Source organism: Chrysemys picta, chromosome 12 (assembly GCF_011386835.1).
Source record: "Chrysemys picta bellii isolate R12L10 chromosome 12, ASM1138683v2, whole genome shotgun sequence".
Taxonomy (NCBI): domain Eukaryota; kingdom Metazoa; phylum Chordata; order Testudines; family Emydidae; genus Chrysemys; species Chrysemys picta.
The window spans coordinates 8,626,867-8,647,981 of record NC_088802.1 but is presented as its reverse complement, the minus strand read 5'-3'; the positions used below and the strand labels follow the sequence as shown (position 1 = coordinate 8,647,981).

The window sequence follows — 21,115 nt, the reverse complement described above, 5'->3', positions numbered from 1 at the left end:
GGAGGTGTCAGTGCGGACGCGCAAATCTTTTGGACGCCCAGCTGCCTTAGTGCGCATGTCCTGATCTGCGCAGGCGCCAACTGGACAGCCAACGGCTTTTATTTTTTTAATCAGCCCCCCCGAGTGCGCATGCGCTCTCTGGTCGCCGGACGGTCACCTTCCCGGCGCGAGGACGAATTGCTCTCCTCCCACCGGCGCGTGCGTAGTGCTGACAGACCGCTGGGTGGGAGGGGCGACGCGTGCGCATGGCACCTTCCCGGACGCTCGGGCTTTTCAGTGCGCCTGTGCGCCGCGCCCGTTGGTGGCGGCGGCGCGTGCGCAGTGGTCTCGCCGGCTGAGCGGAGCGAGCGAGCAGCCGGGGCCGCCCCGCGTGTCCGTCATGTACCAGCGGAGCCGGGCCGTGGCCGGGTTCCTGGGCCCCGCCGCCCGCTGGTGGGGGCCGCGCTGCCGCTGGGGCGGGGCCCGGTGGCGACCGGGCGAGTCCCCGCGCTGCTGCTACCGGGCGCGGCAGCAAGTGAGTGACGGGCGGGGCGGGTCCAGGGACGGGTCGAGGTCAGGGGGCGGGGCCAAAGACAGAGGGGCGGGGCCAAAGACAGAGGGGCGGGGCTGCCATGCTGGGGTGAGGAGGGGGCGCAGGGCTGGGTTGTCCTAGGCGGGGTCCTGGGGCAGGGTCTATGGAGGGTGCATGACTGGAAACTGGTAGTGAAGGGGACTGCAGGATGCGGAAGTTGGGGGCTGGAGGGGTGCAGAGGCTGGGGGGTGCCAAGGCTGGGATCTGGGGGTTTGGAGGGTGCTTGGTCTGAGGGGCTGTAGAGGACTGGGGGGTTGCATGGGCTTGGAGAGGTGCAGGGTGTGCATAGGCTGAGGGATGCAGAGGTTGGGGAGTGCAGGGGACTGCAGAGTGCAGAAACTAGGACCTGGGTGGACGGCAGGGTGTAGAGTAGGGGTCTCAAACGCAAATGACCACGAGGGCCGCATGAGGACTAGTGCATTGGGCCGAGGGCCACATCACTGACACCTGCCCCTGTCCCCGCCCCTACTCCACCCCTTCCATGAGGCCACACCCCTGCCCTGCCTTTTCCCTGCCCCCATTCCAATCCCTTCCCCGAAGTCCTCACCCCAACTCTGCCCCTTCCCTGCCCCCAGGGGGTGCAGGAGGGGTGCGGGGTGTGGCGGGGGCTCAGGGCAGGGAGTTGAGGTGCAGGAGGTGTGCAGCGTACGGCAGGGTGCTCAGGGCAGGGAATTGGGGTGTGGAGTGCAGGAGGGGCGCAGGGTGCGGCAGGGGGCTCAGGGCAGGGAGTGCAGGAGGCTCAGGGCAGGAGTTGGGGTGTGGGGTGCAGCGGGGGTTCAGGACAGGGGGTCAGGGTGCAGGGTGTGGCAGGGGGTTCAGGACAGGGGGTCAGGGTGCAGGGTGTGGCAGGGGGCTCAGGGCAGGGGGTTGGGGTGCATGAGGGGTTCAGGCTCTGGCCCGGCGTCCTTACCTAGAGCAGCGCTGCACACCGTGGCCAGGGCAAGCTCCCTGGCCCCGCTTTGCTCTGGTCTGCTCTGCTCCAGGAAGCAGCTGGAGTCCTGGAGGGGGGATACGGCGCCATGTGCTGCTCTTGCTGCTCCTCCAGGTACCTCCCTCAAAGCTCCCATTGGCCGCGGTTCCCCGATTCAGGGCAATGGGAGCTGTGGGGGGCGGTGCCTGGAAGAGAGAGCACAGAGCCCTCTACCCTGCCCTGCCTGAGGCTGCAGGGCCATAGTTCCAGCCGCTTCAGGGAGCGGTGCGGGGCTCGTGGTGCCGCGGGGGGGCATGGGGAGCTTGGTAGGCCGCACGAAAGAACCCTGCAGTCTGCATGTGGCCCATGGGCCGCGTGTTTGAAACTCCTGGTGTAGAGGCTGAGGTCAGGCATTGCATGTGGTGAGGGATGCAGAATGCATGGTTGGGGCCTGGGGGTGCAGAAGACTGCAGACATTGGGGGATGCAGGGCTGGGGCCTGTGGTGGGTGCAGGGGCTGGGACTGTAGGGTGAATGAGGTGGGGCATAAGACTACAGGAGTGGAGGGACAGTGGTGGTGACTTTGAGTGCAGGGTTGAGGGGTAAGGTCTGTGGTTTGGCTAGGAATGTGGGGAGCAGGGCTGTGCAAATCAATGCCTATGTAGATTAGGATCCGCTCTAGAGAGAGCTAAAGGTATAAATCTTTTCACTCTTTCCGCCTGGTTATGTGTCAACTCCACCCCAGGATTTTGGGGAGGGTTCATCGGGGTGCACGTGAGATTGGTCTGTAGGGGACTGGCTATCTTAGGGGTGGGGAAATGGGATATGGAGCCTTTCCCCTCTAGGGGGTGCTGGCTCCAATCTGCCCACAAGTCTGGGGGCACTAGGAGATGGGGCCTTTCCCTTGTAAGGACCCCAGCAGAATCTCTGAGTGGTGTCAGTCCCTCTAATTGCTTCTCCCTTCCAGGACCTGGCCTCCTGCTGGGAGAAGGCCCCCCAGGCACTGGGCCCACCCATGGCCCTGAAGTTCCACCTCTCACTGGTAGAGCAGCAGGTGGAAGCTGCCAGGATTTTCCTGTTGCCCCCGCCAGGGGCCAGCCTGGTGGGTGGTACCTTCCCGAATTCATCGGAGCAGAAGCTGAGCCTGCGTGAGCTGCTGCAGGGTCTGGAGCAGGGGTGCCCCCGCCAGCTCGCTGCCCTCTCCCCTCTGGAGGGCATGGAGGCCTCTGTCACCACAGTGGATGGGCAGCGGGAGGATGACATCACCGTGTGTGAGGGCACCAGCCTGGACAGCGCCTCCCTGGACTCTCTGTACAGCCTGTTTTATGGCAAGCCCTGCTGGACGCACTTCCAGGCCACTGCCGGTACAGCCACCAGTGCCACCTCTGGCTCACCCGGGAACCACGACCCCAACATGGAGAAGCACCTGGCTGTCATGTACGAGAAGCTGCAGCATGAGGTATGCCACGGCCTGGGTGCCTGGGTCCCCTGCCTTTCCCTTGAGTGGGCTGTCTGGATTCTCGACCCCTCATTTCCCCCTTCTCCCCTGGCTGTATTCCTGGTTTCTCCGTCCCTCGTTTCCCCATGCCCGCTGCCCGGATTCTCTTCCCTGCCTGGATCCCATCTCTGCTGAACACTTTTCCTGCTAGCGGCTGCCAGCCCCAGGCCTATAGGGCGGCTCTTATTTCTGTTCCTCCTTACACAGCCGAGCCTTCCTGCCCTCTGGGCTCTCCAGAGCGACCTACCGGCGGCTTTGAGGGGTCACACAGCTGCAAGGAGCCTCTGAGCTCAGCCTGAATGAGGAACTGATGGGAGCCTTGTACTCCACCCTTCCCTCCTGGGGGTAAAGGGAATCCATTGTTGGGGCAGAACGGGCAGTGCATACCCCCGCATGCAGCATCCCCTGCCAATCTGCTTCAGCCCTGCACTTCAACACATGCCCTGTAGGGGGCAGAGGAGAGCGCACACCATCCCTGGCCTGTCTGCTGAGGCTGCTAATGAGGGGGTTGGCTAGGGCCAGTGGAGAGGGTGGCTTTCTTATACACAGGCCCCATGTGCCACTGAGGGATCTTAACTGTCAGTGCAGCCCCTGAACCAGCCAGCAGGGGTTATCTTGCTGAGTGAGGGGCTCCTGCCAGGGTGTGAGCATGGCATGATCACTTGTATTACAGTAACACCTAGAGGGCCACCTGTGCAATGCCCGGCGCTGCACGGACACACAGCGAGAGACAGTCCCTGCCCCTGCTGAGATCAGGGGCCCGTTGTGCCGGGCGCTGCACAGACACACAGGGAGAGACAATCCCTGCCCCTGCTGAGATCAGGGCCCCGTTGTGCCGGGCGCTGCACAGACACACAGCGAGAGACAGTCCCTGCCCCTGCTGAGATCAGGGCCTGTTGTGCCGGATGCTGCGCAGAGGCACAGGGAGGGACAGGCCCTGCATTGAAGAGCTCACACTGTACCTAGACAAAGGGAGGATTATTCTCCTCATGTTCCGGGGAACTGATGCCCAGAGATTCATGTCTTGCGCAACAGCACAATGAGTCAGTGGCTGAGCCGGAACTTGAACCCAGCTCTCCTGGCTCCCAGCCTGGTGCCTTCCCATGGCCCCTCTTCCCTTACTGAGCCTTCGCTCTCCCCCTCCTCCTCCTGCAGCTGCCGAATTTCTTGCTGAAGATACCTGATTATGGGATCTACTCCCAGGACGTGGAGTTTGTCAACGAGATCCTGCACCTGAGGACTCGGTCAGTGCCAAGCCAGGGGTGGGGGCAGGGGCAGTGGATCAAGCCACTTGTCTTTTGGGGGGGTGGCAGGTGGGATCAGGCCACTCTTCCCATGGGGGGGTGTGAAGCTTAGGGGCTGTGCCACTACTCTTGCCCTGGGGGAGTGGTGGGACCGGCCCACTTTCCCTTGGGAGGGAGGATTGACTCAATTCCTCCCATTGGCGAGGGTTGTTGGGGTGGGGGGAGATGACCATGCCCCCCTCAGAAGGGATGGGCCTATCCCACTCTCATCCTGGGAGCAGGTGGGACAGGCCCATTCTTCCTCCAAGGGCTGGGAGGGTTTGGACCGGCCCATTCTTCACCTGGCCTGGGGGTGGGTGCCACCTTGGGATCCCCTCAATCTGGAGGCCCCAGCCTTAGCCTGAGGGCTGTCCCCTCCTTCCCCCCCACCAGGGGCCGAGTCATGTACCAGCTGGCGCTGACCCTGTGCCGCCTCGTGGCCTGGAACTACTTCGCCAACATGCGGCTAGAGGTGCTGAAGCTGACTCAGCACCCTGAGAACTGTAGCATCCAGGCCCGCTGGCGCATCATAGGGATCCCCTTCCACGTCCTCTTGCTGCGCTTCTACAAGAGGGAAAAGAAAGAGCTGTACAGGTGAGAGCCCGGCCTGGCACCCCGCACCCACCCTCCCTCACCATGTTGTACAGATGTTCGCTGCTCCTGTCTCTTTGTTCTGATGAGCTGTGCAGCCACTCCTGGGAGTTGCCCTTTTTCCTTCCCTGCTGGGCTTTCCAGGGCCGTGACCTCCCTGAGCCAGGGCTAGGGACTGTTTAACTTCAGCACAAAGCAATGCCCCTGCTGCCCTCAGAGATGGGGGAACTTCCTAGCCCCTAGGACTGCTCCTCCCCCAATGGGGTCTTCCCCAGCTGCTCCCAGTGTGTGTGTGTGTGGGGGGGTGTTTTCTCTGCCTCTGAACTGCTTGAAGCCCTAAGATTTGGTATTCCCCTGGAGTAAGTCCCAGCATCCTTCCCCCCCCTTGGCCCTTAGAGCAGAGGTTCTCAAAGTGGGGGGCGGGCCCTTCTGGGAGGAGGGGAAGAGCTATAGGGGGGAAAAAAGCCTTACTGCACATATTTTACCCACAGCAGTGAATAACTAGCAAAGCCACTTCAGTGGTTCTCAAGTTGTGGCCCACGTGACATGCTCAGGGCCATACGGGTAGTATTGGATGCAGCCCACAGTGGTGAATAGGTTGAGAACCACTGCTCCAGATATATCAGGCCCTCAGTTGGCACTGTGCATTCTGCCAGATTTCTGTTCAGCTTGCAGAGCGGCATACAACGTCACTGCCATCCGTACGTTAACTTGTTTGCTACAAGGCGGCGTGCACGTTTAATTGTCGGCACAGGCCACAATTGCAGGTTTGCGCTTGCTCTTATTGCAATGGAATGTTGTGCCACAGATACGAAACCCTCAAGTGACAAAGAAGCTGAAACTGATTCAAGTGAAGTGTCGCTGCATGTATCAGTATATGTATTAGTGTGGTGGAGGGGGAAAGACTCAAAGCGGGGGGGGGGGGGGCATGATCACAAAAGTTTGAGAACAGCTGCCTTAGGGACACCCTGCCTGGGGGGCTAGCAGTGCTCCCCTCCCCCCCCAACCAGGCCCCAAACCTCCCCAATAAGCCTTACACTAGATTTGACTGTCCTTTATTATACTCCCCTTCCAGGACCTATGACGCCTATTCCACTTTCTTCTTGGACTCCAGAGGGCTGATCCGCTGTCACCGGATAGACAAGGTGAGTGCCAGGGCGGGCCGTACCACTGCTGGGGCAGGTAGCTCTTCTGTCTCCTGGAGTGGAGCCAGGGCACTACTGTGTGGGGTCCTGGCAGATGACCCGTGAAAGCAGCTGCCCCAGCGTTTACGCCTGCCCCTCTCCCCTCCATGTAGCTGATGCCGTCCCCGCCACCTGTGGTCAAGGTGAAGAAGCTGCTGGTGGCCACGCTGGTTGGCCTGGGCCTGTTGGAGCACAAACCCTCTCTGCAGCTGCTCTTATCTGTCCTGGCTGGCAAACAGCAGGGGGCGCCAGTGGGCTACAGGGACAGCTGAGCCAGCCCCGGATGTTGTGACTCTTGTGAGCTGATGTCGCCTCAACGCACAAAGCCTGGCCCGCCGGCTCCGCTGCATGGTCTGTGCCCTGCCCCCTCCCTGCCAAGCACTGTAAAGAACCACTTGTAACTTAACTGTACATAATAAAGCCCTGTGGAGAAATGGCTGGGCTGGGGCCAGTGGCTCTGGGACGGCAGGGAGCTGGGGGGCATCTAGGCCTGGAGAGACCAGCTGTGTTGGAGGCATAGGGAAGCTGTGGGACACCAGCATCTCACGGGGGAGCTGGAATTCAACATGTAGGGAGGGCTTATGGCAGAGGAAGCACATGGGGCGCTCATGCCTCAGCCCTGGGGGGGTGGAGGAGGCAGCAATGGGGCCTGTTTAATCCTAGCACAAAGCAATGCTCCCTGCTGGCCCCAGAGATGAGGCAACTTCCTAGGACTGTTCCTCCCCTGGTGGGGTCTTCCCTAGCTGCTTCCAGCTCAGTCCTCCCTTCCCAGCCGTATGGGGTGAGAGAAAAGGGTTGACTGCGGAGAGCACTCACTCCTTCCTGGCAACCCCCTGCCAGGTGCCTTACAGCTGTGTTGGTGCTGCTCTAACCCCTTGACCCCACCCGCCTCAGAGCCCAGGAGTCCTGATTCCCACCCCCACGCTCAGCAATTACAAACAACCCCCAACCCCTGCAGAGAACAACCCCTAGCAGCGATGAGGCCACGACCTAGGCAGTAGCCAACTCCAAGCAGTCCCAGGGCACTGACATCAGCTGCCCTCTGGTGAATTCCAGGGCCATGGGGGGAGAGAACCCACCAGTGGGGCAATGAGGCAGCAGGAGACTCCAGGGCAAGCACAGGGCTCAGCTGTCACGGGTGACAGGGCAGCCCAGGGAGGGTGTCTATTAAAAGCTGGAAGTCCCCTTGCCCTTGCACTTACACCCACACCAGGGAGCCAGATGGTCTCCCAAGGGTGGCCCGGCTCTGCAGCCATTAGCCTGAGGAGAGGAGGAGACCAGGTCTGGCTTAATTTAAAAATCGCTTTGTTTCTGCTGCCCTCCTTGGCCAGAACACACTATACAGCTGTACAGAGTCCATAGAAAAGGGGTAGCCTCCCCCAAAATAACCCAGTCCTGAGGGGCCGGCTTTGGCCTCCAGGGCCTCTAGCCCAGCTCCTCCCGTGTCTTGCCCACTTTCTTGGGCAGCTTCTTAGCAGAGGCGTCCTCCAGCTCCTTCGCCTTGTAGTAATGAGGGGCCACCTCCAGCAGCCACGTGCTGTCGATCTCTATGACCTGCAGGAGGGAGACAAGGGGTCAGCAAGTGCCCCCTTTGGTGCAGCACCTCCTAGTAGATGAGCGTACAACAAGAGGGAGCTGGGCAGTGGTCCAAAATGCCAGGACTAGCCCTTTAAATAAATCTGGACCTAAAAGCTCCACCCCTTTTATGCTAATGAAGTCTATCTCTGCCCCCCAGCAGGAAGTGGAAGGGGTTAACACGGATCAGAGGTGCAACAGCAGGGGCTACCCCTTCTCAGGGAGGACAGAACAGGAAGGGGGCCTTCTGGTGGCTGGAGGGTGCAGTGCAGCAATCTAAGTACAGGGCTGGCTTCCCAGCTGGTGAAAGCTGTACCCAAGCCCTGCTGCCCAGGGTCTCTCCTTGGCACCATTGTACCAGGGCTATAAGCCCCTCCCCTCTAGGCCTACGCTGCGTGGGAGGAAGCATCCCACAATGCTTTGGGCTACCCCACCCGGAGACGGGAGTCCCAGCATGTCCCGCTGCCGCCGGCGGGCGTACCTGTCTCATGAACTCTTTGGTGGTGAAGACCAGCTCGTGGTAGATGAGCCAGCGGGGCTGCTCCTCGAAGAGGCAGCTGTTGGGGTGGACGAAGACCGTCTGCTGGTGCTTGACTGTCTTGTAGCCGGTGCGGGTCAGGCGGGCCGTGTGGTAGAAGAAGCCAGCGGTGATAGCCTGGGAGGGAGAGCAGGGAGGGTCAGTGAGGGGCAGGAAGGTGGGGGGTTGGGCAGCAAGGGGCAGGAAGGTGGGGGATGGGGCAGGGCGATGGGGGCGGGGGTTACCTTGCGGATGGGAACGTAGTCTCCCTCGCTGGAGGTGAGGTCCACCTCGATGCGCTCCATCAGCCCCTCCAGCTGCTCCCGCACGTCCCGCGCCCGCCTCATAGAGCGGAACTGGATGAAGTTCTCGTAGCACCACTGCATGGAGAAAGCGCTCTCCACCCACTGGGGGTGGGGCAGGGGTCAGAGCCAGCTGTGAGCCTGGGCTCCCCGCAGGCTTTACCCAGCTGGCTAGGGCAGCTCGGAGACCTTGTACTGTAACCTAGTCCGCAGGACAGGGGCTGGATTGGAGCCAGTGCCCCCACGGGAGGGGGGGGGGGGGGAATATCACATTCCCCTCCATCCTGGGGCTGGATTGGAGCAAGCACACCCAGTGTTCCCCATTCCCTACCCCCGGTGCCAGCCAGTCCCCTGGACCATGGGGCTGGAGGGGAGTTGGTCCCACCTAGGAGGAAAGGGGCTGTGTCCCCAGGGCCGGCTCTGGCTTTTTTGCCGCCCTAGGCAAAAAAGCCTCCCCCTGGAGAGCGGCCGCAGCCCTGCTCTCCCCAACCGGCTGGAGCGCCGGGGGGAGGGCAGCGAGCCCGGCTGCGGCCCCGCTCTCCTCGGCCGGCCGGAGCGCTGAGGGAGAGCAGCAAGCCTGCCCGCAGCCTCACTCTCCCTAGGTGAGCGCCGCCCCCCTCCAGGTGCTGCCCCAAGCACATGCTTGGAGGGCTGGTGCCTGGAACCGGCCCTGTGTGTCCCATCCCTGACCACCCAGTCCCCCCACCTTAGGATGGATCAGAGTGGGCACCGTCCCCCTCCCATGGGGGGAGGGAGGGGAAGGCCCCATGTCCCTTCCCTCCCCCCTCACCTGGGTGTAGACGTTGAGCAACACCAGGTGGTCCCCGCCGGGCAGGAAGAAGTTCATGCGGGCGTTGTCAGCGTGCACCACCTTGTCCTTGGGCCGGTAGAAGATGGAGTTGTTGACAGACAGCATGGCCGCAATGGAGAGGATCTGCTCTGAGCACTTGTACCTGCGGAGCCCCGGGGGGAGGCAGCGTTAGAGAGCGGGGAAGCCCGCCCCTGGAGAGCTGACCAGAACGGGGCTTGGGAAACGTGACCCTTCAGGGGCGAAGGCAGCTGGTGAGCCCGGGGTGGGCTGCAGCCCAGCAGCTGAGCCTGGGTGGAGGTGAGAGAGGAGCCGGGGATGGGGGCACTAGAGCTTTTGAAGAGGAAAGGGGGACTCACTGCTCCGAGGCCAGAATCATCTTGGACAGCATGGGGTCCACTGGCAGCTCTGCCATCTTCCGGCCCAGCTAGGAGAGAGAGAGAGACGTCAGAGACTCGTTCCCCCACCTTCTGATCACTCCTTGGGCCCATCTAGCCCGCTATCCCGTCTGCTGGCCACCCTGGATCAGACCCATAGGCCCATCTAGCTCTGCCCTTCTCTCCCCAAGACAGCAAAGCCCTCCCCATGCTACGACTCACTGGTCAGTGTTATACCCCAGAGGGATGAGTGTGTGTGAAGATTCCTTCCTGACCCCCAGGCATGAGGCTCAGATCCTGCCCTGGAGCATGGGGGTGTCCCAGCAGGGGAGTCCTGGGTCCCAACAAGCAAAGGTGCCCCTAGCAGCACAGAGACTCCCTACTTTTGCCACGGGAGGACCTCCCCCTTACCTTGGTGAGCTCCCCAAGGTGGTTGAGCGCGCCCAGGGCATACAGCTGCTCCAGGGCCAGCACCAGGGTCTCATGGGGTGGCGGGTCCATGAAGTCAAAGTGGATGAGGTCGTTGATGCCTGCGAGAGAGAGGGGGCAGGCAAGGTGGCGGGATTTAAATCAGCAAGCAGGAAACCTCGATTGAAATCACCGCTCTGCCTCTTGTTTTGCATTGGTACTTTGTAGTTATTTGCCTAAAGCCAGATTGATCCTCACTGGTTGAGAACTGTTAGAACATGCCAGTCTGCAGCTCCAGCTAGCCTTCGCAGTAACCAGACGCTTCTTTTTGCTAGCCAGGACACAGTAGATGGATACACCTTTATCTAAGCAATTAGAAGCTTCGCTTCTATGGGCATTCTTCATTTTTACATTGTTTATGATGTTAGAAAATGGCGAAGGATGGGTCTCCGGTTGATGAACCGTTTACCCGTGATGTGTCTCAAGCGGCGTTTTGGAAATTGGAATTGGATTTTGGCCTAAAAACCAGCATTGTAAAGTTGTAAAGCTGTCCGAAAGGTGCTGGAGCCATCAAAAATAAACGTTTATTTAAACGTGATTTGCACCGAGAACTAACCTATTTGTTCAAGCGAAATGATGACAAGCTTCTCTCTGCCCCTGTAGAAGAGGTTACGGCTGGCTTAGCACTTCAGCACCCTCAGGTGCTTAGCCAGTGACTGCCATGAAGGCAGTGGCGTGACGTACTTTAACAATTCAACCAGTGTGCGCTGCGTGGCTAGTAACATAATACACATTCATCAAAGCAGCAGCTGAGAGGACGCTGAGGCCTTAACCCAGGTGGGCAGCCTTGCACATGTAATGTTAAATAGGTGATTTTTGAAAGTCAACCCGTAGTTCATTTAAATAAAGCTGAGCTGATTAAAACAAATATGATTTTTATCCTCCTTGGGGTCAGGCAGTGGAGCTCGGCTGCACCCCACGGGGACCTCCCTCCCCCCCCACCCCGGGGCAAACTCCACCCCCGCCTGTCCCGGGCAGGCCCCCTGCTCACCCAGACTCTTGAGCAGCAGCACCACGTTGCCCAGGTTGGTCCTCTGGATCTCCGGCACCGTGGTCTCCTCCATCTCGTTCTTGTAGGCCCAGGCAGTGTAGAGGCGGAAGCATTTCCCAGCAGCCACGCGCCCGGCGCGCCCGGCCCGCTGGTTGGCGGAGGCCTGGGGAGGGGGAGACGGGTGTGAGATGAGGGCACGTACGGGGAGATACGGGACCCTCTGACACCACGTGAAACCCTGTAACCTGGGCCCTATCGTCATAACCTGGGAAATGGGGAGGAGAGGGGGATGTCCTGTATCTGGAGCGGGTGTTGGAGCTGTGGAGAAGTCCCCGTACCCGGGAGCAGGGTGTGATGATCAGGGACTCCAGGCCGGGATAGGCACTGTACCCCGAGGGCGGTGGTGGTGGTGGTGGTGGGGAGGGGGGGTTGTGGCACGTGCTGTACCCTGGGGGGGTCCTATACCCAGGAGCAGGGCGTGACGATCAGGGACTCCAGGCTGGGGTGGGCGCTGTACCCCAAGCAGGGTGGTTGGGGTGGGCGCTGTACCCCAAGGGGGGTGGTTGGGGGACAGGGGGTCGGGGCGGGCGCTGTACCCCGAGGGCGGTGGGTCCCATACCCGGGAGCAGGGTGTGACGATCAGGGACTCCAGGCCGGGGCGGGCGCTGTACCCCAAGGGGGGTGGTTGGGGCGGGCGCTGTACCCCGAGGGCAGTGGGTCCCATACCCGGGAGCAGGGTGTGACGATCAGGGACTCCATGCCGGTGCGGGCGTTGTAGCTCTTTTGCTTGCAGAACCCCGGGTCGATGACGTAGATGATCCCATCAATAGTCAGCGAGGTCTCTGCGATGTTAGTCGCCACGACGACCTGCGAGGGGCGGGGAGACACCTCATCAGCTGGTGGAGGGGAAGGAGTCAGCCAGCCCTGGCCCACAGGAGACACCCTGGGGTCCCCCTGTGCGGTGGCCTGGCTGGTCCCCTGGTCCTCAGTCAGTCACAGCTGCTGAGCAGGGACTGTGGGGGAGAAGTGTATGCACCTGAGCACCGCCCCCTCCACAGCTCCTCCTCTTCATAGTCCCGCCCCTTCAAAAACTCCTCCCTTGCTGCCCCAACCACACATACAAACTTCTCTTTCATCCCATCCCTTCCCCAGCCACCTACCCCTGAAGCCACACCTCCGGAGCTGTAAGCCCTGCCCACTCAGCCATCTACCCCATGTAGCCATGCCCACAAAGCCCCTCCCATAAACTGAGCTATCCTTGAAGTCATGCCCCCAGAAAGCTAAATCTCATCCTCTGCAATCTACCCACAAAACCACACCCCCAGACCTCTAAGCTCCTCCCACAAGCCCATCTACCCCAAAAGCCATGCTCCCAGCTCACTAAATCAGCTACTCCTGAAGCCATGCCCCAGAGCTCAAACCCCTCCCCATAGGCCACGCCCAAGCCCATCTATCCCCCTGAAGTCCCGCCCCAGAGGTGTAAGCACCTCTCCTGCATCCCGACACCCCCAAGCCCCACCCCTGGAGCTTGAAGCCCCTCCCCACCCCTCACCTTCCGGGCCCCGGGCGGGGTGGGCTCGAAGATCTTGGCCTGCATGTCGGAGGGCAGGTTGGCGTAGATGGGCAGCACCAGCAGCTCGGGGATCTTGGAGCCCAGGCGGCGGCAGCGTTCCTGCAGCATCTCGCAGCAGGCCTCGATCTCCTCCTGCAGGGGGCGGAGCCAAAGGTGGGGTGAGGGTCAAACACTGCAGTGGGTGTGGCCAGGCCCTGTAGGGGGCGGGGTCAGGCACTTACCTGGCCGGTGAGGAAGACCAGGATGTCGCCAGGCGCCTGGGTGACGTGAATCTGCAGCACCGACACCACGCAGGCCTCCAGGTAATCGGCCTCGGGGGCCTAGAGAGGGGTAAGACCGGGGTCAGAGCTCAGCTCCCGCCACTCCCTGCCCCACGGCGTGACTGGAGCCTTTCTCGCCCCCCTCCCTCAACGTTCAGACGCTGCTTCCCAGGCCCCACCCTGTTCACCCTCCAACCGGCCCCTGGAGCCCTCCTCTCGGACTTGCTCGGCCCCCTGGCTGCCTGTCTCATGTATGCCCCACACCCTGCTCTCACAGATCTCTCCATGTCACCCCCTGCTGGCCACGTTAAGTTTCCGACCCACCTCCTCCTGGTCATGCTGCCCCATCCTAGCCACACCTCCTCCCTTCCACCCCCTGGAACCCCATGCCTTCTCTTGGGTCACGCTTCCCCTCCTCCCCCCAAAAAAATACTCTCCCCACACCACCCCTCCACCCGGGTCCCCTCCACACTGCCCCCTCCTGGCCACGCCTCCCCGCTAGGTCATGCTTCCCCTTCCCACAATACTCCCCCCCCCCATACCTCCCCCTCCTGGCCACAATCTTCTCTATTCTTCCCCAGAACCCCTCCACCCACAACGATCCTGCAAAAACACCCCACCCCACACCTTCCCACGGCCAGCGATCACGCCATGCTGCCCCCCATTCTGCCCCCGAGGGGCCCCCCCATCTTCCCTCCCCAGACCTTGGTGTAGAAGATGTCCACAGGGAAGCGGCGCCCGGGGATGCGGAAGATGGGTGCGTCGTCGAAGAAGGTGGAGAAGCGCTCGGTGTCCAGGGTGGCGCTGGCAATCAGCACCTTGAGCGCCGGGCGGAACCGGGCGATGTCCTTGATCAGGCCGAACAGGATGTCGGTGTGGAGGGTGCGCTCATGGGCCTCGTCTATGATGATCACGCTGCGCGAGGGGGAGAGGGTGTGTGTGTGAGTGCGTCACAAACGGCCCTGCTCCCTGCAACACAGCACCCCCTAGAGCCACATTGGGGTATTGGTGCCAGTACTGACTGCCAGGGGAGAGCGTCCCAGCCCCGCCCCCTGCAGCACGATACCCCCTAGAGCCACATTGGGGTATTGGCGCCACTACTGACTGCCGGGGGAGAGCGTCCCAGCCCCGCCCCCTGCAGCACAGCGCCCCCTAGCGCCACATTGGGGTATTGGTGCCAGTACTGCCGGGGGAGAGCGTCCCAGCCCTGCCCCGTGCCGCCCCCCAGCGAGGCTCACCTGTAGCTGGAGAGGTCGGGCTCGGTCAGGAACTCCCGCAGCAGCATGCCGTCCGTCATGTACTTGAGCAGCGTGCGCTCCGACGTGCAGTCCTCAAAGCGGATGCTGTAGCCCACCTGCCAGGCAGGAGGGATTAGCCCGAGCTACCGCAAAACCACCGGCCAATACGAACGCAGCGTGGCTGGCACCCGTCGGCCAATGAGAGCGCTCCACGGTCCCGCTCGGGGCACTGTTTTTCAGTGAGCTGCTTCTGCCTGCAGTCAGCTCCAGTGGAGGCCCGGCTTTGACCACACGGGGGAGCCGAAGAGAAACAAGGAGACCTCCCACATCTCTGGTGGGTGGGGGTAGAGGGGGCACAGGAATGGACCCAGTTAATTTTGTCACAAGGAAAGCGACAAGGGCCTTTTCCCTCCATGGGGCATTAGCTCCCAGCTGGTCTGAGGGCAGGGGGACTAGTTGGCTCAGGGAAGTGAGGACTGGGACACGGGACCTTTCCCATCTAGGGGGCACTGGCTCTGATCCAGGCCCAGGGCAAGGGGACTGGCTAGCCAAGGGGGTGGGAGAAAGGACATGGGGCCTGTCCTTTCTAAGGGGGCTGCTTCTGGTTCAGGCAAGCGGGGAAGGGGATAACGAACCCACCAGTCACATACCTCATTACCAAGCTTAACTCCCATTTCCTGAGAGACTCTGGCCGCGACGCTCATGGCCGCCACTCGTCTGGGTTGGGTGCAGCCAATCTTCATCCCCTTCTCCGTGTAGCCCTAACAAAGGAAACGAGACAATCCAGGGACTGGATGGAAATTCCCCGGGAGCAGCTGCCAGAGCAGAAATGCGGCTTTTTCTAGGGTGGGGCAGCCTGATAACAGCCTCACCGTCACGCTGCACAGGGATCGCTCGCCCAGTGCGGAGATGCAGCCACCTCTGGGGAGGGGTGCAGCTGGGGTCAGCACTGACTGTGAGGGGAGAACACCCCCTGCTGGACTTCCCACCCCACTCCCTGCAGCACAATGCCACCTAGTGCCACCCCACTGCATTGCAGCCAGCACTGATCGTAGGGAAACAGCGCCCCCTACTGAGCCTCCCAGCCTGCTCCCTGCAGCACGGCGCCCCCTAGCACTGGGGTCAGCACTAACTAGGAGAGAAGAGTCCCCCCTCCCCTCCCAGCCCCATCCTGCCACGCCGTTACCTCCTCGTACAGGTACTGGGGGATCTGCGTGGTCTTTCCGGAGCCCGTCTCCCCCTCGATGATGAGGATCTGGTGCTCGGCGATGGCCGCCAGCAGGTCCTGGCGGTAGGGGTAGACGGGCAGGCTGCGCCGCACCTCCTGCATGGACAGCTTCCTCCGCGCCGCCTCTGACAGCTCCGACTTCTCCTCCTGAGCAGGGGGATGGGACATCATCGGCTCAGCCCCCGTCCCTCCACCCGGGCTGGGGGGACAGCCGCTGGATCTCCAGACGGGAGTCAAACCCATAGAGTTCTCGGTTCTCCCGGTGCCAGAGAGGACCAGGAGACGCAGGTTGGGGTGAGAGAGGGGGCTGGGAAGGCCATCATTTCACCCAATGGGGACTGTTCCCTTTTTGCTCACCCCATACAGCGTCCCCTGCCCGTGCGCCTCCTCAGCGCTGCCCCAGCAGGGATCCCCCTCTAGGGGGCAGAGGGGAGCTCGGCACCATGGCCTGTTTAGCTCTCAGCCTCCCTTGCTCTGACAATGGGTGGAGGGAAGGGCTTTGGGAATGGGACGGCTGCCCTGCTGGGGGCTGGGCTGAGACCTGGTGACTTATTACATCTAGATGGGAATGATCATCCTATGCCCCACCCCCAAGCCAGCCAATCCCCCCAGCTGGGCTGGATTGGAGCTGATGCCCCCTAGAGGCGAAGGGCCCCACGTCCCATTCCCCACCCCCCCCCCGAGCCAGCCAGTCCCCTGCCCTAGGGCCGGATCAGAGCTGGCGCCCCCTACAGGGGAAGGACCCAGCCTCCATTTCTCACCTTGCCCTGGGCTGTGCCCTGCATATGCACAGCGCTGACGAAGTGGATCATCTCGTCCTCCTCCAGCACAAACTCGTAGTCCTTGCCGGGGTGGCGCTGGCCGGCGTCGCGGGCCCCGAAGCGCAGGGCAGCCGCCCCAATGTGATCCTCCTCCCAGCGCCGCTGCTCATCCCGCGGCGTGGCGCGCTCGTCCGCCACCGGCTCCTCATAGCGGTCGGGGATCTTCTGCCGGGGGAGGGGGGGGGAGGGGCGGGGGTTGAGTCACGGCACAGCGGACGCCGTGGGGGCAGGGCCAGGGACAGCCCAGCTCTGGGGAAAGTCTGACATCAACCCCGGCTGCGCGTGGGCTGCGGGTCACCCCAAGACTGGAGCAGGAGAGATCGCAGGGCAGGAGGGGTCACAGCACAAGCTGCAGGGGCTCCAGATTTGAGTCCCCACCACAATCCTGCCCCTTTCGCCAGCCCGAAACTGGCCCTTCCCCGGGGGGGGACCCCCCATAGTTCAGTACAACCAGCCCCAAGGGGAAGATGTTCCCCACCCCAGTATGATGCTGGCCCAGCCAGCCATGCTGCTAATGCCAACCCTCCTTCCTCCTAACAAGGGGACCACCCCAGGGAACACTCATAGGGCACGGACCCGTCACCTTGCCGGGTCCTAACCCCCTTCCTTCACCCCCAGCGGGCGTTCTTAAGTGGGTCACGCTTCCGTCTCCTGCTGCAGGGACTCCCATGCCCCTGTTGTCCCCCTCCTTCCATCTCTCCAGCCCCTGGGCAAGGACACCTGCCCCATCTTTCTACAGGGCTACCCCCTGCAGATCACATGCTTCACTGGCCCCTATGCAGGGTACTACCAGGAAGACTGCCACCTCCGGCCTTACCCAACCCCACAGCAGGTACCTTGCCACAGCTCCCCCAGAGTGCTCCCCTGCCATGCTCTCCCTCAGAGAGCGCCCCCCCGTGTTGGGTACCTTCCCACAGCTCCCCCCCACTCCCCGCGGCGGGTACCTTGCCACGGCTTTCCTCGGGCATGTAGTAGCGGCTGCTCTTCTCCAGCTTCTCCTGCTCGCCCGCCCGCTTGTAGTCCTTGGCCAGGTCGCGCACCCGGCGCTTGTACTCCAGCTCCCGCTGCTCGGCCGTCGTCAGCTCCAGCTCCGAGAACAAGTGCTCCTCGTCCACAATCTCCGCCTCCAGGTCCTCCAGCTTGTCCCGCTCCCGCTTGGCCAGGTACTCCCGGCGCGACTTCTTCCGCAGCTCTGGGATCTGGGGGGGATGGAGAGGGGCTGAGGGCAGTGGCTGGGAAGCCAGGACCCCTGGGTTCTTGCCCCAGCTCTATGAGGGGAGTGGGGTCTAATAGGTTAGAGCAGCGGGAGCTGGAGTCAAGACTCCTGGGTTCTATTCCCCAGTTCTGGGAGGGGAGCAGGGAGTCCGGACTCCTGGGTTCTATCCCCAGTAGGGAGTTAGGCCCTGGATACTGGGCTAGATGGACCCCACTGATCTGATCTAGGGTGGAAAGCAGAGAGGGATACTGAGCTAGATGGGTCTGTACAGCTCCGATCAGCCAGGAGGCGAGACAGAAATACGGGAGGAGAAATACAAAGCTCTCACCATAGTTTTCTTGTCTTCTTCTGCCATCTTCAGTCGCTTCTGCGCCTCTTCGTAGGCCTGCGTCCAACAACAGGAGGGGGGGGAGAGACACTGATCAGGTTGTGTAGACAGTCCTTCCCCTCCCCTAAAGCAGACCCCAGCTGGCCCCCCAATGAAGTAGCCCGGGCTGCAGACAGACTCCCTAGCGGGAAGGGTCCAGGAATTTCCAGGAGGGGCTCCCGAACTTGCTTATAAACTTGGAATTTTCTCCTCTTCCCCACAAATCCCTGCCCTCTGACTCTGCTCCCTCCAGCGCTTGTGGGGTTCACAATCACCCCTTCAGGGAAGAAATCCAGCAGTAAGAGCACAACACGGGAGAGGCAGCTGGCATCGGGGACTCAGGAAGGCATCCTAGCAATGTGGGGGAGGAGGGGTGGAATCCTGGGATAGGATCCTGGCAGCGGGTGGGGTGGATCCGAGGTGGGATCCCAAGACTGTGGCAGTGGAGGGGGACGTTCAGAACAGACAGGAATCCCAGGGAGGCATCCTGGCAGAGGGAGATAGGGGGTTAGAGAGGGATCCCAGTTGTAGGACATACGGGAAGGGCTCAGGAAGGGACCCAGCTGTAGGGGTGGGGTGGGGGACGGATGCTGGCCGCAGGGACAGGCTCTGACCTTCTTGTCCGAACGCTCCAGGATGTTCCTGGTCTTCTCCTTGTCCTTGCGCTTGACCCGTTCAGCGAAGGCGTCGCGCTCCTCCAGGTCCTGCAGACGCTCTCGCTCGCTGCGGTCCCATTCGTCCTCTGAGTCTTTCCCCTCCAAGGATGGCTCCCTGCACCCGGGGAAGGGTGAGAGACCACAGTCAGGGCATTAGCCAGCTCCAGGGACCCCCAGTGCGGGGACTGTCCCCCCGCTCCACCCCCTGGGATCCCGTGGAGGCTACACTCACGGCTCCCGCTCTGCTTCGTTCTCTTCCTCCGACGCCTCCTCCTGCTTCCGGCGCAGGTGTTTGCGCCGCTTTTTGTGCTTCCCCTGCTCGGGCCGGCGCTTGGAGCCCGGGGCAGCCCCCCCATCCCCCTCCTCCTCCTCGCTGTCCTCCAGCAGCTGGTACGAGCGGTTCTTCTGCTGCAGGGCCAGGGCCTCCCGCTCGGCCACCCGGGCCGGACGCTCCTGGGGGGCCGAACGTGGGATCTGGGAGTTGGGGGAAAGATGGGGATTAGAAACAGCGCACGGCCAGCACGCCCTCCCTGACCCCCAGCCTCCTCCATAAAGCTCCTCCCGTTAGTGCACAGGTCCCTCCCCTGCAGCTAGCTCCTCCCCCTTCACAAAGGCTCCTCCCACTTTCACCCATTCCCTGATAATCCTTCCCCTTCCCACATGGTCCTCACCCCGGTAACTCCTCCCTACATCCTCCTCTCCCTCCCTCCACTTCCACAGTGAGGCCTGACTCCTACAGCTAACCCCACCCCGTCTTTCCACAAGCCCCGCCCACTCCCCCATAGGCCCCGCCCACTAAGCTCACAGGACACTCCCCCTTGGCTTCTCCCTCATCCCCTCTGCTCCTGCTCTCTTTGTTCACAGGCCCTTCCCCTTCAGCCCCACTAACCCCACTCCCTCCCCTAGGCACTCCACATGTGTCCCTCCTCTCCCCAGTCCCTTCAGCCCCTTGCCTGAGGCCCCCTTCAACTCCAGTTAGCCCCTCCAGCGTGACCCTCCCCTCAACCCCACTGGCCCCTTCCCCTCCAATGTGACACTCTCCCCTCAGTCCCACCCCACTCAGCCCCTCCCCCTCAAACCCACTAGCCCCGCCCCCTCAGCCCCACCCCTCCATTGTGACCCCGCCCCCCTTGGCCCCACCCCTCCACTGTGACCCATCCCCTCAGCTCCACTAGCCCCGCCTACTTCGGTTGGACCCGCCCCCTCAGCGCCCCTCCGTCCCCACTAGCCCCGCCCACCTGTTCCCAGAGGCGCTGGGCGAAGGCGCGCACGGCCGGCTCGCTCACGCGCAGAGTCTCCGTCTCCTCCAGGCGATTCAGCAGCTCGTCGGGGCTGCGGCTGCGCCGGGCCAGGCCGAGCAGGAACCCGACCACGTGCCGCTCGCTCAGCCCCAGCAGCGCGTGCAGCTCCCCCGACACCCACCGCTCCAGCGCCGCCATCCTCCGCCCGCCCGGGCCACCGTACCTCCCGCTGGCCGCTTCCGGGCCACGTGACCCCCCCCCCACCGGACCAACCACTTCCGGGGCGAAGGAGGGGGTCTGTATAGTGCGCCTGCGCTGAGCCGGAATGAGGCAACTGCGCTCCGCCCTTTACCGTAATGAGTAGTATATGGACGGCAGATCTCTAAACCCAAGTCCCGCCGGTACCGTAACGAATAGAATAGCAACCGCAAGCAAAGAGCGCTGGTCGTAATTACAGGAACATGAGTCTCTTCTTTTGTGGCCGACTCCTTACAGTAATGACGGAAATATGAGTTGCTTCTTCTCAGGCGGACTCCTGAGATTCCTGTAATTACAGGAATACCAATTGCTCATTCTCCAGCTGGTTTCGCTACCGTAATTACAGGGATATAAGCCACCAGGCTCCCTACCGTAATCGCACGGTGTGAGATGCACCCCGCCACCTGTCTGTTTCCTGTAATTACAGGAGCTTGTGCCCCACCCCCATTTTCACCTTGTACTGTCATTATGGATATATGCACCCCACCCCAGGGTTGGGCATTTTACTGTAATTATCATCATACCAACTGCAGCCACGAGCACAGCCCAGTTTGGGTCCTCATAGTAATTTGGTGGGGAGGCGCCGCATGGAGAAGCCAGGTCTTTACCGTAAGTACAGGTATATAAGTCACAAACCCAAGTTAGGAATGTACTATAATTAGCGATCTATGATCCACAGGTGCAATTTTGGTCTACACTGTAATTACTGTAATATAAACTGCAGCACCAGTTTGGGTCTGTACCATAATTAACCATGTATGGGCTCTAGCATGGATCTGTACCATAATTAACAAAGGACAGGTTACATCCCGAATGGGGTTTGCACCAGGGTACATGCCACAGCACCAAGGGCCAGTACTGTAGTGGCCAATGTATGGTCCCCGCTTTGAGTCAATCCTCTACCGTAATTACTAATATATGAGCCTCAGCTCCTATTGGGACCTGTACCATAATAATTCGGGTGCAGGCTGCACCCTCAACTTGGCTCTTCACTATAATCACCAGCTTACGAGCCACAACTCCAGTCTATGGTCTGTACCATATAACCTGTGTAAGAGCAGCAGCCCTGGTTCTGTTCTGAATCTTAATTGTTATATGAGCTGCAGCTATACTCAAGCCCTCACTGTAATTATAACTATAGACGTGTCACCTCTCATTAAGGTCTTTACCCCAACCGACTACC

The 21,115-nt window shown here is 61.5% G+C and overlaps 2 protein-coding genes across 4 annotated transcripts; one reads left to right on the top strand and one right to left on the bottom strand.

The window, feature by feature from the left end:
* On the top strand, positions 1 to 6,470 carry C12H6orf136 (chromosome 12 C6orf136 homolog). Its single transcript, XM_008175851.4, has 6 exons — positions 1 to 514; positions 2,448 to 2,939; positions 4,134 to 4,222; positions 4,655 to 4,855; positions 5,928 to 5,997; positions 6,150 to 6,470. The coding sequence occupies exons 1-6, from the start codon at positions 380 to 382 to the stop codon at positions 6,306 to 6,308; spliced, it is 1,146 nt and encodes a 381-aa protein (XP_008174073.2). The 5' UTR covers positions 1 to 379; the 3' UTR covers positions 6,309 to 6,470.
* An 854-nt stretch (positions 6,471 to 7,324) lies between these two features.
* Positions 7,325 to 19,948, bottom strand: DHX16 (DEAH-box helicase 16). Of its 3 annotated transcripts, XM_008175852.4 has the most exons (20): positions 19,672 to 19,947; positions 18,666 to 18,907; positions 18,392 to 18,548; positions 17,739 to 17,795; positions 17,139 to 17,393; positions 16,135 to 16,359; positions 15,332 to 15,520; positions 14,796 to 14,906; positions 14,146 to 14,261; positions 13,612 to 13,822; positions 12,869 to 12,967; positions 12,627 to 12,779; positions 11,801 to 11,941; positions 11,075 to 11,237; positions 10,027 to 10,145; positions 9,598 to 9,665; positions 9,221 to 9,383; positions 8,374 to 8,535; positions 8,093 to 8,266; positions 7,325 to 7,590 (listed from the first exon to the last, which is right to left on the bottom strand). In XM_008175852.4, the coding sequence occupies exons 1-20, from the start codon at positions 19,870 to 19,872 to the stop codon at positions 7,462 to 7,464; spliced, it is 3,135 nt and encodes a 1,044-aa protein (XP_008174074.2). In that variant the 5' UTR covers positions 19,873 to 19,947; the 3' UTR covers positions 7,325 to 7,461. The 3 variants fall into 3 exon arrangements, with proteins under 3 accessions (XP_008174074.2, XP_065419278.1, XP_042717102.2); XM_065563206.1 differs by having other exon boundaries at positions 7,325 to 8,266; positions 19,672 to 19,948; XM_042861168.2 differs by lacking the exons at positions 16,135 to 16,359; positions 17,139 to 17,393; positions 17,739 to 17,795; ... (1 more) ...; positions 18,666 to 18,907; positions 19,672 to 19,947 and having other exon boundaries at positions 14,146 to 14,250; positions 15,332 to 15,386.
* Positions 19,949 to 21,115: the final 1,167 nt, after the last annotated feature.

What these genes read in the sequence shown, in the direction of transcription:
- DHX16 (XM_065563206.1), bottom strand. Translation starts at nt 19,872, where the DNA reads ATGGCGGCGCTGGAGCGGTGGGTGTCGGGGGAGCTGCACGCGCTGCTG. An exon ending in AAGAAGACAAGAAAACTATG is followed by an intron (nt 17,394 to 17,738) that starts GTGAGAGCTTTG and finishes CATCCCCCCCAG; the next exon opens with ATCCCAGAGCTGCGGAAGAA. An exon ending in TGGACATCTTCTACACCAAG is followed by an intron (nt 12,968 to 13,611) that starts GTCTGGGGAGGG and finishes ACCCCTCTCTAG; the next exon opens with GCCCCCGAGGCCGATTACCT.
- C12H6orf136 (XM_008175851.4), top strand. Translation starts at nt 380, where the DNA reads ATGTACCAGCGGAGCCGGGCCGTGGCCGGGTTCCTGGGCCCCGCCGCC. An exon ending in GCTACCGGGCGCGGCAGCAA is followed by an intron (nt 515 to 2,447) that starts GTGAGTGACGGG and finishes TCTCCCTTCCAG; the next exon opens with GACCTGGCCTCCTGCTGGGA. An exon ending in ATCCTGCACCTGAGGACTCG is followed by an intron (nt 4,223 to 4,654) that starts GTCAGTGCCAAG and finishes CCCCCCCACCAG; the next exon opens with GGGCCGAGTCATGTACCAGC.